At 39.3% G+C, this 17,517-nt stretch overlaps 1 protein-coding gene across 4 annotated transcripts in view; it reads left to right on the top strand.

Annotated features, from left to right (window-relative positions):
- The window catches only part of ESR1 (estrogen receptor 1), a 272,512-nt gene that overhangs the window by 194,297 nt on the left and 60,698 nt on the right, over positions 1-17,517 (top strand). For all 4 annotated transcript variants that reach the window (XM_043888321.1, XM_043888323.1, XM_043888322.1 and 1 more), the window contains one exon: positions 7,062-7,200. In XM_043888321.1, coding sequence (XP_043744256.1) covers positions 7,062-7,200 — 139 coding nt within the window. The remainder of the gene's footprint in view (positions 1-7,061; positions 7,201-17,517) is intronic.

A 17,517-nucleotide genomic window follows, 5' to 3' on the forward strand; every position in this document is an offset into this window, starting at 1 on the left:
ATCCACTCTCTCTACCCCAAGGTGAATAAGGGGCAGTGCATTGTGGTTTTCTGAATTCAATAGAAAATCATCAGCCATTTATATTGGGGGTGCACAAAGACAGCTGCATTCTGAATTTGCTAAACATCTTGAAATGCTTTGCGTATAACAAAACCCCAAATGTGCTTTTTTTTTTCATTTTTTCCCACATATGTATTTTAGGAGAAATATAATCCACATGCTCTTGTTCCCTCCACTTTTAAATCATGAAAATGTTGTTTCATAAGAGACGTTTGATGTCTAGAAAGTATTTTATTTTTTTTATTAGGTTTTTTTTAACATATAAATAGAAAAAAATAAACAAAAAGCCCAATGTGCATGACTTAGGACAAACGCAAAGTACCCAGTTGAATTTCGAAGTGCTAAATCTACAACATCTTAAAGCCTATCATTTCTCTTGGTGCTTTGCAAAAGCAGTCTTCCCTTCTATTGGATGGGAAGTTTCAGAATGCCAGGGTAAAGTAGGGACGAGAACAGATGTTCATTGAGAAGCAACTGTGGTACTCGGGGACATCTGCTAACTCCTTAATGTTAACAGTAGCCCTAAGTGGTCATTTTACAGATGGGAAGAGCTTTCAGAGACCTTAAATAACTGGCCATGGGCCACAGAAGAATTTCAAGCTAGGTCTGTGACTTTTCACTTTGTACTCTTTTAATTACTTCTGTCCTCCTCCTTCTGTTGCAGAGCACTGAGGAGGTATAACGTCCAGAAAGTCCCATCTTGGGAGGTGACTTGGAAATAACTAATAACCAGCAGGCCTGAGGATAAGGATAACCTCTGGAAAGTGGCCACTTGCTATTGGCAAGGTGGATGTTTAGGACAGTGTTTGCATAAGGGCTTTGGATACATGATATTGTGCCAGACAGGCCTGGGCACCTTCTTTTTATTATAGGGGGGGAAAGCCAAAATATACACGGGATGGGAAGTGGGGCAGGCTCGGTCGGGGGCCCATTTCTTGCACTGTGATGCAGTGTCAAAGTGATACTTGATTGCCTCTTATTTTGTAACCGTGGTACATATTTGGTGAGAGTGGTACATGACATTACTTAAATGGCTTAAACTCTTTTCTTTGAAAAGAATTTTTCAATGCTTACATCTTAAAGTATATAGGGTGAGGATCACAGTTCTAATAAATCCTTCCATAATGAGGCCACACATAAAAAAGAATCCAAAATTTTATTTGGAGGGGAAGGTTATAGTTGGCTATACCGTGGGGTACATGATTCATAGTATGACATTAAGTTACTATCTTCTGGAGAAAAGGAAAAATAAACTACAAAATGGAGGACGTGAGACCTAGGATCTTGGCTCTTCTGATATTACCTGTTCTATCGCAGAAATCCTGTTTTATTCAATGTGGAGCTGTTTTGTGCCACAACCTCATGTTCCATTATGTTCTTCCTTCCTTTCTTTTTTTTTAACCTTATTTTATTTTGGTATCAAGGGGGAAAGAGATGAATTATTTAAATCTTCTTTCATTGAGTCAGGGCAATACAGAAAGAATGCAACGAGCAATTTTATAACTGACATTTTGGAGAACATTGGGGTCATCATATGACTGAGAACATGATTAATTTTTTGAAGGTCAGGACACTAATATTTTTTCCAGTGCATTTACTAAGGGAACCAACCACCTGTTTTCGAATTTTGAGAGAACTGTTCCCCAGGAAAAAGTTGCTTTTTTCTTCAGAGAGATTCTACTTTGTTTTGCATCTAAATGGAGTGTATCCCCTGGAAATAAGAAATATAATTACTGTAGCATTCTTTTTTTTTCATGCCTCTACTGAAGAGCCACACTGGTTTATCTTTTACACAACCGCAGTGCAGAACCTAACCGGCATTCATATCACGTTAGTCATTTTGCCTTAGGCTCTCAGCACACTTTTCAATGTCTTGCCACACCCGGTAAGAGTGGCTAAGGCTTTAAATGTTTCTTGTGTGCCAAGGCAAATTAAGCAGTTAGTATGGCACTCCTTAGCAGAGTGGGGAAGAGGATCTTCTGAGGCCCAAGGGAGGGGGTGGGGGAGACACGCCACGAGCTCTTTTCATAGTCAAAACTCAGTTAAAAATCCTGGAGGAAGAACAGTTACTTTGCAACCAAGAAAGAAGGCAGGAATATCTTTACTTGGTGATGAGGCTGGAAATAATAAGCTGGTTGACTGTACAGAGAGAATTTTTTTGCTCTGAAAGAAGGCTCCCTCAGCTTCATCAGATCTATGTCCACATAGCAAGTGGGGAATGGGACTTGAGGCATTTTCTGTTTCCACTATATCTTATCTGTGGGTACTCTACGACTAGACCTGTGAATGCAGACTAGAGGAAAAGGCCCTTGTTCACTGTCTTTTAAAATTTCATTTTATAAAATGAGATTTCCTTACATATGACTTCACTTGCTCTCAATCAACTATTGTTATTACTCTTGACAAGTGCATTCGGTCCCACTGGTGTAGACTCCATAGCCCCAGGGGGCCCTTGTCACTGTCACTAAGATAAGGGTCCCCAAGTGATGGGTGTGAATCACATGTGTCAACTGTAAGGAGATCTGTCACTGAAGCCTCTGTTCATATCCCGTAGATGCTATAAGCTCCCAATTCATATTGGTAATACTTTCGAGTGTTCAAGAAAGGCATAGAAACCAATGCAGTACTCTAAAGCAATTATCCTTCAATTCAAAATAAATTGAAAAAAGCAATAATAAAGTAGTATTCTACTACTTAAAAAAAAAAAGCGTTGTTGGATGTCTCTAAGTTATGATAGGAGATTCCACTGAAGTTGCATATTAGATTATTCTTCCTGTTTATAAGGAAAACAAGCCAAAGGATCAAAACGATGTCTACAGATAGTTGTTTAGCCGCTAAGTCATGTTCAACTCTTTTGCGGCACGATGGACTCCAGCCCATCAGGCTCCGCTGTCCATGGGATTTCCCAGACAAGAATACTGGAGTGGGTCTCCATTTCCTTTTCCAGAGGGTCTTTTCCAACCCAGGGATTGAACCTGCATTTCCTGCATTGGCAGGTGGATATTTTACCCCTGAGCTACCTGGGAAGCCCCTTTCGATAAGTTGGCCCAGGACAATTTTGTGTGGAATTTATTACGTTCTTTTTCTTCACTGGATATGAATTTAGAGTATTCAAGGACATTTATTCTACACCAAAAGAACATTTAGCTTCTGTGTGGTTAAAATAATATTGAGGTCAGTATATTGGAAGAAAGGAGACACTCCATCCAGTAACCCTCTTTGGAATCCCTCACGTTTATTGGGAAGGTTAATTGACAGTCTTTGCACACTTCCTGGAAGTCCTGCCCCAGCAACTTGCACAGGATCCTTTGCAAGAGACATAGTAACCCTTGCCTGCAGGCAGTGTGCACAGCTGTGAACGATAATTAAATCAACTATTTCTTTTTGAGAGATCTACATCATTTCAGCAGAAGGACCCAGCAACTCTGCTGGATTCAGGCTGAACACTATTACTAGCAGATGTACTTCGGACAGGTTTCATAATCACCAGAATTCTGTGGTACAAATAGTTATGGTGAGCTTCTGAGGCTCCTCAAAGGCCACTAAAATTGTCCGACTTAAATAGCACTGAAGTTTTGATGCGAGAATTGGAAAGTATGACTCAGTTTAATCTGTAAGGTTGGATACCAGAAAATGCTCCTTTGGTTTTCCAAACTTAAGTGGTTCAATGGCTACCATTCTCGCATGAGATTGCCCCTAAATCTCATCCTGTGTGACTACTGGGGGCTCGTGGAGGGTATTGAATAACATGGATTGGGTTTCATTATGGGTGACATTATCACATGATTACTTTCCCCCCCATGTCAATTAGGGAACGTCATGAGAAAAGAGAGAATACCTTTTGAATGTTAACATTTCTGAAAGTGAGTTGGATTTACCGGGTAGTTTATTTATTTATTTTTTTATGTAAAATAGATAGCCAATGGGAATTTGCTATATGGCTCAGGAAACTCAAACCAGGAGCTCTGTATCAACCTAGAAGGATGGGGTGGGCAGGGAGATGGGAGGGAGGTTCTGAAGAGAGGGTATACATGTATACCTATGGCTGATTCGTGTTGAGGTTTGACAGAAAGCAACAAAATTCTGTAAAGGAATTATCCTTCAATTAAAAAAAAAAAAAAACTACTCCGAGAATTTACTCAAAGATTGGGGTGAACGTTCAGAGAATTAAAACTTCCGTGTGAGCTTTCCTTTTAAGCACTGCTCACTAGAGTTGGTTTATCCCATTAAATGTTGGCTACTGATAAAAAGAAGCATTCCTTGCTGCCCTAGACAGTGCTTCTTCCTAGCAAGGCTGGTCCATTTTGACCCAGTGCACACTATGGGTACAAGACTGTAGGGTGTAGGGGTTTATTCCCCTAAGTCCTGAAACCCAGTCACAGTTTTTTAATCCTTTAGTTTTTCTTATGAACAAGAAAGGCCCATTTTCTCTCTGGTTACAAGTCAGAAATGAGTGAAACCCACTCTTTCCAGGGAGAGGACTCTTTCTCAGGTAAATGCTACACTGTTATTGGACTTGGCGTGGCTGAATGATGTAGCAGAAGGGGTAATAAATTGAGACTTTTAAAAAGCATAATTTGATAGAATCATGCATTTTGTGCTTCTAATGAATACATAGTTTAGCAGAATTTACAGATACATGCATAATTAATGTGAATATAGTATAAGATAATGACCTGATAGAAGCACATGAAAAGATGCTCAATATCATTAATTTTTAGGGAAATGCTAATTCAAATCATAGTGCCAGTGTGAAACCTCTGTATATCTACTAGAATGACTAAAATGAAAAAGGCTGGCCATATCAATTACTGGCTAAAGAGGTAGGGTAACTTATTCTCACCTATTGCTATTGGCTGGGGGCAGGGGGTGGGGGGAGCGGGGAGGCTTCCCAGGCTTCCCTAGTGGTAAGGAACCTAAGAGATGCGGGTTCGATCCCTGGGTTGGGAAGATCCCTGGAGGAAGGCATGGCAGCCCACTCCAGTATTCTTGCCTGGAGAATCCCATGGACAGAGGAGCCTGGCAGACTACAGACTACAGTCCATAGGGTCGCACAGAGTCGGACACACAGTGCTGTTAGGGATGTGAAATGGAACAATCACTTGAAAACAGTTTAGCAGTTTCTTAAAAAGTTAAACATATACCTACCCCATACCTTCTATATACTACAGTCATAGTACATTTAATATTTACCCAGGAGAAATGAAAGCATACGTTCATACAAAAAATTGTGCATAGGTTGCTCATGGCAATTTTATTTGTAATAGCCCAAAGTAAACAAACCAAATATTCAATGAAAAGATAACAAAATTGTATTTATTGATTGGCTATATCCATACAATGACATATTCAACACTGAAAAGAGTCAACTACAGTGTTTCTATATTCAACAACATAGGTAAGTCTCAGAACAATTACGCTGAGTTAAAGAAGTCAGGCAAAAAGGTGAGAGCCTCTTGGGAATTAAATAAGTAGAGTAGTGGTGAATGTATAGATTGAACAAAAATAATTTTATCATTATTTGAAAGGTAAAATTTATGAGGCTTGGTTTATGGAATAGTGGCTAGAGGGTCTTTCTCTAGTTTGGGTTTTTCTCTGTGGATCATCATCTATTTAGTGGTAAGGATTTCATGAAAGAGGACACTTAAATATGAAAGACATGGTGAGTTAATTGTTTAGTGCTGATTCTTTTAACCAACACCCCCAAGAAGAAATGTTCAGTAGGCAAAACATCAATACTGCTGCTTAAAGAAAATGAGCTTACATTTTTACTTTTTAGTAAATACAAGCATAGATAACTAATAGAAGTATAATATTAGTGAGAAAAGAATAAAGAAGACAGAGAAAAATGGAAATCCTAGACCCACTCTCACGGATGAGAGAGAACAAAAGAGCTGGGGGCAGAGAGGGAAAGAAATGTGATGGGATGTCCCCGGGCAAAAGCATAGGGAACTGATTTAGAAAGCAGCAGACTTTATGGACATCTCGTTTATGCAATGCCCTGGTCACTCACTCTGGCATGTCTTAATTTGTGTGGTTAGGTTTATTTAGCCACTTGATCCAAAGTCTCTAATTACTTGCAGTTCACAAGAAGTGGTGGCACTTGTGGTCAAGGGCATAGGTTCTGGAGACTCTATTCCTGTCTCTGACCTTAACACATATCGAAGCTCTCTGAACGTTTGTTTCCTTATCTGTAAAATGGTGTCCCCGTGGGTTCCTTTCTCTAGAAATTATTGTATTAGTAAATACATTTAAAAATTGGCATGGTGGTACTCAGCATCGCTTCTAACCCATAGTGGAGGTTCAGTGAATTGATCTTCCTCTTCTTTCTCCCTCTTCTCCTTCTCATCCTCCTCCTCCTCCTCTTTCTCATTACTAGTAGGCATCCACCATATTGTCAGTGATGATTGGAAAAAGCTTTACTCTCCCAATAAGCCATTAGAAAATAAGAAATCAGAATGTCACTTTTTTTTCCCATCTGACTCATTCTCTCCCAAGTGATCTATGTACATATACTATTTTATTAGTCTTTCTTTTACTGGTGTGAAAAAAAAAGAGCATGACTTGGTGATGCAGCAAAGAAGTAGAAATTGAGTGACTTTGGTCCTGCCTGTTCTTCAATATCTCTTTGGTTTAGTGCAAGTAATTTAAATTTCTTACACCTAAATATCTTCAACTGAAACAGAAATGAAGTATAATAATCACATAAGGCTATTAGAAAAGCCTAAGTAAAAAGCATACACATGTAAACACCATTTACGTTCAGAACTTTATAGAAAGCTAAGTGGCTTACATAAGTTAGTATATTTTTGCAAAGGTGACTCTAAGAAAATGCCACATTACTGTTCGTTGATATACAAGGCTTAAAAAATAGTTGTTTGATTTTTCTAAGTGTGCTTCTAATAAAAAATAGACCCTAACCATTTAAATCCCTGGTTGCATTCATTTCACCAGCAATTCTTTTTCCTTGGAGTCAGGGGAGTTTTCTTGTCTCGTTTCAGGATTTGTGGATCTGGCCCTTCACGATCAGGTCCACCTACTGGAATGTGCCTGGCTAGAGATCCTCATGATTGGTCTTGTCTGGCGCTCCATGGAGCATCCAGGGAAGCTCCTATTTGCTCCCAACCTTCTCCTGGACAGGTGAGTGATCTGGCTGTAGCTTGGGGAAAGTACATCCCTGAGAATCACCAGTTTTGTACTGAAGCTTCTTTATTCAGCATTCCATGAAACTTCTAAGAACTTTATCAGATATGTTTACAAATGGGTGAATTCGAGTGAGTTCGGGTACCTGAGTTCACGGATAGCTAAGGTTAACTGTCTGCCTGATGTCTCCACAGGTTAGCTCTATCGTTTCTAACATAGACATATGAATATTATATATGTGTTTATAATATACATATATGGATTTATGTATGCACATGTATTTGCTTGTATTTATAACATTATGGGGGCTTCTCAGGGGGTGCTAGTTGTAAAGAACCCACCTACAAGTGCAGAAGATCTAACAGACATGGGTTTGATCCCTGGGTTGGGAAGATCCCCTGGAGGAGGGCATGGCAACCCACTCCAGTATTCTTGCCTGGAGAATCCCATGGACAGGGGCGCCTGGTAGGCTGCAGTCCATAGGGTCACACAGAGTCAAACACGACTGAAGCGACTTAGCACACATGCACATAACATTATGAGCTGTAATTTTCGAACTCCATCTTCATCTTGTGTTATATAAAAAAATGATGAGTAACTTTCCTGTAATTAAAATATTTTTTTGGTTCATGTACATCCAAACCACAATAGTCTTTTCATTTCCTCTTCCAATTTTTCCATCATTAAATGAGGAAATTTGATCAGAGTTCCAAAGGCCCCTTCCAGTTTTATGAATTCATAAAAGCTAACTTGCTTATTTTTGAAAATGGAGATTTCAGTTTTCAAATGCGCTACCTTATTTCACGTGTTCTATTTGGGTTGACTGGGAATGTGAGTCCTATTGTTCTTACTCAGTCATTACTTAGAGTAATTGGATTTAGACATTATTTAACAGCAGCTACCCCTGACAGAGTTCCTACCCAGCACCAACTGCTGTGCTGAAGGCTTTCCATACATGATCTCATTTAATCATCAGGGCACTCCTGGGAAGCCTTATCACTCCCATTTTCCCAGAAAGGAAGTTCAGTTTCAGACACATTCTGCTGCTTGCGAAAGCATGGAATGAGCCCATGGTGGAGCTAGGATTGGAATTCAAGATCTGTCTGGCTCTGGCATAGCATGTTGCCGCCTGCGTTGTGCACATGTTCTTCACATTCCCTCCTCATCAGTGATGCCTTCTTTGGTCTTGGGACCTTTTCTTTCCAGGTATACCTTGTCTTTATGGATGGCATAAACATGTGAATGGGAAAGAGCCATTTTCTAGTTTCTTGCCGACTTTGTATGGCTCTGCTCAGCAGTCCAAGGTCGCCAGGTTGCTCTCAATGCATCTCTGTGCTTTCCTTCCTTTCAGAGCCAGACTGCCTCCCGTCCCCTGTCATGCTCTGGTTTCCTTCCTTATACCTGCCAGCCCCCCCCCCCCCCCCACCCCGGAGCAGACTTCTGACAACTTTTATTTAATTCTGGAGAATTGCATCAGTATTGGTTACCATTTCATCATTTTGTATTATTATAGCTTTTGAAAAACAGTGATGATTCTGTTTAAGAAGCAACTCTCTCTTTCCATGGAATATGATCCCATATCACAGTTTTTTGGAAAGATTGAGGATGGCCACTGGTCTTGTTCCATAGAACTTCCCTCACGCAGTGTCCTGTCTGCCTTAAAGGAGGTCGCTACAGTGCTTCTCACTTCTTTTTTCTTCCTTTTCTTTCCTTTCCCTTCTCTTGTTTCTCTTGTCTTGTCATGTTTCCCTTCCACTTCTCTTCTCCTTCTTCCTTTGCTTTCCTCTTAGCTTATTTTTTCACCTGTCTCTTCCTTCTTTTTCCCCCCTCCTCTTCCTCCTTCTACTCTTAAAAGAAATTTTTTTTTCTCCTGTTACAGTTGTGTGGTTCTGTGACTGAGTTACAATAAATTTGCAAATGAAAATCACAGACCACATATAATATTTCCCCACTACAGACTGGAAGGTATCTTGAAGGTTAAGGATTTGGGGGACATTCATGACTGAATTGATCTGTCTTATGATTTCATGATGACTACCTAGTCCATGTTTATCTTCTTGGGTACACACTTCCTGAAAGCAGTCATCAGTTGTTGCATTTTAGATATGACTTCATCCCAATGAACTCACTTTGCCATGAGGTGATATTGCCTAGTTTTATCATGCATCTGCTTATCTCTCTTTTCTGCATATTCTCACTGTGGTTAATTTTCTCCCCTGTCTCTCATTGCAGTGTGAGTGACTAAGAGTCCTCATCTCTCTCCACTCATACTTTCTAATATTCCAGATGTGCAGTTCCTACCACCTCTAGACCAGGATTTCTCAGCTTCTGCACTATTGACATTTTTGGTTGGATTGTTCTCTCTTATGGGGAACTATCCTGTGTGTTTTCGGATGTTTAGCAGCATCCCTGGACTTGACCTAATAGTTGCTCTCATAGCAGCATTCCTTTCCCCAGAGATAACAACCCCAAATGTCTCTTCATGCATGCTAAGTTGCTCAGTTGTGTCTGACTCTTTGGACCCCGTGGACCATAGCCTACCAGGCTCCTCTGTCCATGAGATTTCCCAGGCAAGAATACTGGAGTGGGTTTTTGTTTCCTTCTTCAGAAGATCTTCCTGACCCAGGGATTGAATGCTTGTCTCTTATGTCTCCTGAATTGGCAGGTGGGTTTTTTACCACTAGTGCCACCTGGGAAGCCCATCTAGACATTTCTAAATGTCCCCTGTGTGTGTGGCAGGAGGGAGGCACAGAACTGTCCCTGGTTGAGAACCACTACTCTAGATTTTCCTATTTCAATATCCTTTAAACTCTTCAGACTCACAAGAACCCTCACTGAATCTTCCTCATCAAGTTTGTTCCTTTTCTTTATTGCTGTCGATTAGTGGCATCAACATTCACCTAGACACTGAAGTTGTCAAGTTCAAATTAACCATGGATTCCACTCCCCCAACCCCCATCAGAATATCTGGTTAATTGTCAAGTCCTTCCTTCTCTGTTTCTGAAATCCACACTCCCCTTTGTCTCCACGCCTCCCCTAACACAGATCCAAATCATCCCTCCCTGAAGTGTGGCCTGGCCACCACTATGTCTCTTTCTCGGCCATCAGCCCTCTTTCCTTCAGTCTCTTCCCAGAGGGCTGCCAGACACTTCTCTGAAAGGCACAGCTGCGATCCTGATGCTTCCTGACTCAGCTTTCATTGGCTTTCTTTCTTCTTTAGTAAGTACTCTCTAGACTTTTTATCTTGATAATCATGAATCCCTTTTGCAAGTGCCATAGACACAGACATCCGCAGAGCTGGGCCGATGATGTAATGGGGAAGGCCAGTCATTGTGAGTCCAAAAAGGGGTTCTAGGGATTAAGTGAGCCTGGTGAGCTCTTGTCCAGGCTGAAAACGCCTGGACCCTGACTTCAGCCTGAGAGCCACGAACTTAGTTTCACTCTTCAAGGATTTTTTTCCACTGCTTCTGAAAGGCCCTGTACCTTTAGAATTGTCAGAATCTTGGGACCTTCTTAAGGCTCTCTTTAGATGTCACTCTTCTGGAAAAACCTACCTTTATAGTCTCTCCTCTTCAGCCAGAAATTAACCTTTCCTTTGTCTAAGTTCTCAGTAGGTTTGGTTTCTGCTCCTCTTCTCCTTCTGCCTGTAAGTTATGATCATATGTCTTATCTTCCCTTCAAGCTCATGAACTTCTTGTGGGCAGGAACCAGATCTTGTTTGCCTTTTTTGCCGCCTCCAGTGAACAAAGTCTTCGTGATCCCCAATAAGTATTTGTTAATTTCACTGGCCAAGGCCCCTTGGGTGGCTCATGACAGAGTCAGGAGAAGCCACATCTTGTGATGGTCATTTCGACCGTTCTTGTCATCATACTCACTCACCTCTTGTTCAGAGCTACTCAACAATTCCTGGCTTAGACCCTTCTAGACTTTGAAGAAATTAAGGTACATATGTTTTGAGAGGATTTTTCAAATTGCTAAATGTACTTGGTTCATGCTTACACTTCTGCTTATATTCTGCAGACCTGTTAAATTCTGAATGAGGATAAACAAAGGATCTTGCTTTTCTTCCATCACTAGACCCACTATCGAGTAAAATCCTCAAGATCTACATACATTTACATATATGTTAGTGAATAGAAAAATATATAAGTAAATATTAATTATGTGTGCATATGTGCTCAGTTGCTCAGTTGTGACTGAGACTCTTTGAGACCCCATGGACTGTAGCCCACCAGGCTTCTCTGTCCATGGAATTTTCCAGGCAAGAATACTGGAGCAGGTTGCCGTTTCCTACTCCAGGAGATCTTCCTGACCCAGGGATTGAATCTATGTCTCATATGTTTTCTACATTGGCAGGTGGATTCTTTACCACTGTGCCAACCCCTAGGAAGCCTCATGAGTTATATAAATAATTAATATTAAATATGTTAAAAATTATGGCCTATAGTATAAAATTTTCTATACTTTTCTATTTATCATCTACCTAAATATGAAAAAATTGTCAATATCATTAAATTACTCTCTTGGTATTAGAAGATAACTCCTTTTGATGATGTTGATATAGTCATAACAGTAAAAAATATTGTGACCAGGAACTCACTTGAAATTTTATACATTTGGAAGATGGCTTTTGAGTGAAAGATGAGAACACTGTTTATTTTTTTGACTTGCGGGCTCCCAACCCCTCTGATAACATTCAGCTCTCTGATTAGCCTCAGTCATCCTGATCTCCCTTTTGCCCTTTTCCCATCCTTTTGCACATTTTAAACACTTTTTGGTAACAAGCTGTAGAAATCCATGAGTTTCAAAACCAAGTGTTCGAGAGCTGGTAAGCAAAAGATGAGTGTTAGTTGCATCATTTTTGTTTTATCTCAAGCTTGGTGATACCACCTTTGCCAAGTCAGTCTCCCTTGGCTGCTTACATCTTCACGGACACAGGGATGAGTGAAAGCCAGAAGTCCCAAGGAGTCCTGTCACCCTTGGATTACCAACGTTGCTAACTAGAGACAGGGATTTCTCTGTGGTAGATCATATTGATGTCCTGTTTTCTCAAACCTTCTTTGCAAATCCAGGCATTTGTGCTTTCCAAGGCTATCAAGAGGATAGAATGTACCCCAGCCTTTCCTTGTAATTACTCAAATATTAGCACTAGTAAGTGGGGTTTAGCGATTATAGGAATATAAAAATCTGCTGGGTTGCCATCTCATGTTTGTGAGCAGAGGACGTATTTCCTATCTTACATCCATTTAAAAAGAGTTATTGCTTGATTTACGCCCTGATGACACGCCATGATATCTTGATTCTCGTAGTTTGTAACTTTCCTGGTAGTCATATGCTCGAAGGCTAATTTTATCCTTGCCATGGTTAACCTACCCACAATTTCCAATTCTTCCCCCATAGCCTGCAGGAGTGAGTTCCAAACACTTAATGCAGTCATTTCTTTCTGCGAAAACCAAGAAATAAAACTTATTATACAGTATTAATAGAGAACCCAGTAATCTCTCTTAGTGTGTGTGTGTGTGTGTGTGTGTGTGTATGTGTGTTTTACAAGAGGAGAGTTAAAGATAATAAGAACGCCTGTGAAAGTCATCAGGAAATGGAGAAAACTCATTTTCCATTCTAGCACCTAATCCTTTGGTGTGTTTTGGCACCAGAAAACACAAAATATGTCCTCTGTGTCAACTAGGAATGCGCCTCCTCATTGAGTCCTGTTTGAGCGCTCACCCTGGAAAAATAGAGACCAAAAACAGAAGCAAAAGCTTCAAGATATGTCATTCCTTGTGGGATCTCTTTGTTTTCGCAGGAGTAAAGTTTACTATCGCTGGAAGGCAGATGTGATGTTAGAGGAAACAATGTGAATTGCCAGTTCAGTAAGACCATCCAGTTTCCAGAGCACTGTCTAATTCTGTTTTGCTGGCGCCATCCGTGCTAACAAATTCTGAGAAATATTTGTGGATTTTTCAGGGAGGCCAAAGCACTCTCTTTCGATTCCTATTCATTCTCAGGGTAAAAAAAAAAAACAAAAAAAAACTATTCATCCATTTAAAAAGCAGAGTTTAATCCGACAAGCAGAATATTCTCTCTACCAAGTGTCTGGCCAAAAGGTTGTTGATCTGGCTCTTTCCATCACTCCTGCATCAAGAGGCTCTGCCTGTAGGAAATAATATTGGACAACAGAAAGTTCTTTGACTTGTAGGCATGGAATAGGAATAAGTTCTCTTCCTTAAGAGAAAAACAGGTTGCTGCCCTGGGAGAGGATATTTTGCTTCTTCTACTAAATAGCTGACTGTTTTCAGACCATAAATTAATTTTAAATAGAGAAACAAGTCATTTTCTAGAAGCAAGAATACGCTCGAGTTATTTATTGTCAGTATTTCAGAAAACAAAGCATGCAAATAAAAACATGCAAATGAAACAATGCTTCCAGCAATGCTTTTACTGGACCTTTTTTTTTTTTTTAATTGGCCTTTTAAAGTTTTTTCCTGTGTAAAATTTGATGTAAATTCTTTGCAGATTTTTTTTTTTAACTTGGAAAAGTGAAAAAAGAAAGTTCTGGAATAAGCTGATAACTTCAGAATGTAATTTGTTTAAAGGTTTCTTGGGTATAAAGAGGAGGACCTCCCTTTATACTCCCGTTTTAGATTTCTCTTCTCTGAACTGTGTGCTCTGCTGAAGGGGGATGTTGTAGTACCAGAGGCAGCAAGTGGGTGGGGATGGCGGAGTGGTCGACTCACCAGCAAAGTGAGTCTTGGGTTAGGGTTTTGGTTACTGTAGTGGCTTTGCTGATTCCCTCATAACTTTCCAGGTGTGCAGTGGTTTGCACGCCTGTCTGGCCCACTCAGATCTCAAGGACTTCGTTCATAACATGTTTTTTTTTTTTTTTTTTGCTCTACCTTGTAGAATTGGATGAAGAAAGAAAGGAAGCCAACATTTATGTAACTTCTTTAATCTGTACAGTAGTGTGTTGGGTTATCTTTTTTATACTGTGTTTTAGTCATGATATGAGACTACAGGGAGCAAAGGGTTTTACCAGTTTAAATTCTGGCTATGTATCCATTGGTTCTTTCCAGTTATGAGTCCTTCATTACTCAACAGCAGATGCCACCAGGTTGACTTGTAAAAGTCTTTGGTGTAGCATTCTGACAAACCCTGGAAATATGAAACTGTAAACTGCAGAGAGAAAAATGGAGGCCAAAAGAAGAGAGAAATTAGAAAGAAATAAAATTATCTATTGGACTAAATCTCAGTTGCATTATACAGTTTAAGTGGGTCAGTTATGTGATATGTGAATTATGTCTCAATAAAAATATTAAACACACACACACATATTGGAGTTTTAGAAAAAATCAATTTGCTCAACAAGACCTTCAATCATGAAAGCACATGTAGGGGTTCTACTGGAGAAAGGTGAAAACCAAACTATTCAAATCATGATTGCTCCTTAAAAACAAAAGCAGGTGAACAGAACAGTGTTATAAGCCTGCTAAGCCACAAGTCTTTAACTCCTCAAGAGGAACAAACCTATAAATAGTAAAGATCCATTTAATATAAAATCCCTCCAGAGGAAAAGGCATAATTCCAACCAAAGAGTTAATCCTGTGTAAGAGGCTTGCTTTGACTTTTCTTACGTGTTTACCTACCACATTGTATTTGTATTTGCCATATGTTGTTAATAATTAAACCTTGCTAATTGATCTAAAATGTAATCAGCATAATGTTTTTGACAGTTTAATTCTAAAATATCTTGATGTTATTTAAGTCACACATGCTCCGTAGAGGTAATCATGTAATCCCCCTCTCATATCTATTTTAATCTCAGCTGCCTTCCCATAGTTGGCCTTGGAAAGATCCTCATTTGTTTGAATGAGTGCAGTTAAAATCCAGTGATAAAAGGAGATAACACAGCTTCAACACTGTTAGTTAGGAGTCAGTTTAAGTCAACTCAGTAGATATTTGTTGAGTTTGACCATGTCTCTAGGGTTCTGTCTGATACTGGAGAGTATGGAAAAAATGTGTAAGAGGCAGATCTGGCCTCAGGGAATTCAGTGTCTAGTGGAGGAGTAATATTGGTGTACAAATGAATACAAGCAAATACAAGCAAAAGCAAGATACTGTAAGCAAACCTCCTCCACATCCCACATCATCCCTGTCTAGTTTATCCTCCTTCATCGCTTTCTCTTTTCAGCTGAGATATAAGTGACATGACATTGCATTGTACAGCATATGTATACAATATATGATTTGATATATGTATATATTATAAAATGTTCACCATAAGAAGTCTAGTTAACATTCCATCACCACAAATAGTTACAATTTTTTTCCTATAATGAGAAATTTTAAGTTCTACTCTCTTACCAACTTTCAGCTATACAATAAAGTTTTAGTAACTATAGTCACCATGCTGTATATTGCTGGGCTTAGTCACTCAGTCATGTCTGACTCTTTGTGACCCCATGGACTGCAGCCCACCAGGCTCTTCAGTCCATGAGATTCTCCAGGCAAGAATACTGGAGTGGGTTGCCATGCCCTCCTCCAGGGAATCTTTCCAATCGAGGGATGGAACACAGGTCTCCCATATTGCAGGTGGATTCCTTACCATCTGAACCACCAGGGAAGCTCAGGGATAGAATGCTGTACATTACCATCCCCAGAACTTATTTATCTTATAACTAAAAGTTTGTACCTTTGGACTGTCTTCACTCAATTTTCCCACTCCCCGCTTCTGGCAAACACCAGTTTGTTCTCTGTATCGTTAAGCTTGGTGGATTTTTTTTTTTTTAATAAGATTCCACTGTGATGTGTCTCTCCCTATCTGACTTATTTCATTTAGCATAATGCCCTCAAAGTCCATGCATGTTATCACAAATAGTGGGATTGGATTTCCTCCTTTTTTATGGCTGAATAATATTCATTATATATATATACACATACTTTTTCTTTATCTGTTCATCCATTGTTGGACACTTAGGTTACTTCCGTATCTTGACTATTAATAATGCTACAATGAACATGCAGAAATCTTTTCAAAGTAGTGTTTTCATTTTCTTTGGATAAATGCCCAGAAGAGGAATTTGTTGATCACATGGTAGTTCCACTTTTAAATTTTTGAGGAAACTCCACCCTGTGTTCCATAGTGGCTGCACCAATTTACATTCTCACTAACAGTACACAAAAGGGTCCTCTTTTCTCCACAACCTCACCAACACTTGTTATTTCTTCTCTTTTTGGTAATAGCCATCTGACAAGTATGAGATGGTATCTCCAGGTTTTGATTTGTATTTCCCTGATGGTTCATGGTGTTTGAGCACCTTCTCATACACTTGTTGGCCATCAGTATATCTTCTTTGTGAAAATGTCTATTTAGATCTTCTGCCTATTTTTTGATCAGATTTTTTTTTTTTTTTTTGCTATTGAGTTGTATGAGTTGTGTACACATTTTGGATATAAACTCCCTATCAGATACATGATATGCAGATATTTTCTGCTGTTTGGTAGGTTGCTTTTTCATTTTGTTGATGGTTTTCATTGCTATTTATAAAAGCTTTTTAGTTTGGCCTAGTCTCTCTTGTTTAGTTTTGCTTTTGCTCCCTTTGCTCTGGTGTCAAATCCAAAAAAAAAAATATTGCCAAGACCAATATCAAGGAGCTGACCACCTATGTTTGTACGTTCAGGTATTATGTTCAAGTCTTTAATCCATTTTGAGTTAATTTTTGTGTATGGTATAAGATTGTGGTCCAGTTTAATTCTTTAGCATGTAGTTGTTTAGTTTTCTTAACACCACTGACTAAAGAGTGTCCTTTTGCTATTGTATATTTTTGGCTCCTTTGTCAAATTAATCGACCTCATATGTGTGGGTTTATTTCTGCACTATCTGTTCTGTCCCCTTGACCTATGTGTCTGTCTTTATGCCAATACCACACTGTCTTTGTTACTATGGGTTTATGGTATAGTTTTAAATCAGGAAACATGATGCCTCCAGCTTTGTTCTTTCTCAAGATTGTTTTGGCTGCTTGGGGTTTTTTGTGGCTCAATACAAATTTTTGGACTATTTTTTCTCTTTCTGTGAAAAGTGCCATTGGAGCTTTTATAGGGATTTCATTGAATCTGTGGATTGCTTTAGGTATTATGGACATTTGAACAGTATTAATTCTTCCAACCCATGAGCATGGATATGTTTCCACTTATTTGTGTCTTCTTCAGTTTTATTCATCAATGTCATAATTTTCAGTCCTTCACTTCCTTAGCTAAATTTCGCCATAGATATTTTATTGTTTTTGTTACAATTGAAAATGGGATTATTTTCTTAATATC

This window comes from Cervus elaphus, chromosome 26, assembly GCF_910594005.1.
Source record: "Cervus elaphus chromosome 26, mCerEla1.1, whole genome shotgun sequence".
NCBI classification, from domain to species: Eukaryota; Metazoa; Chordata; class Mammalia; order Artiodactyla; family Cervidae; genus Cervus; species Cervus elaphus.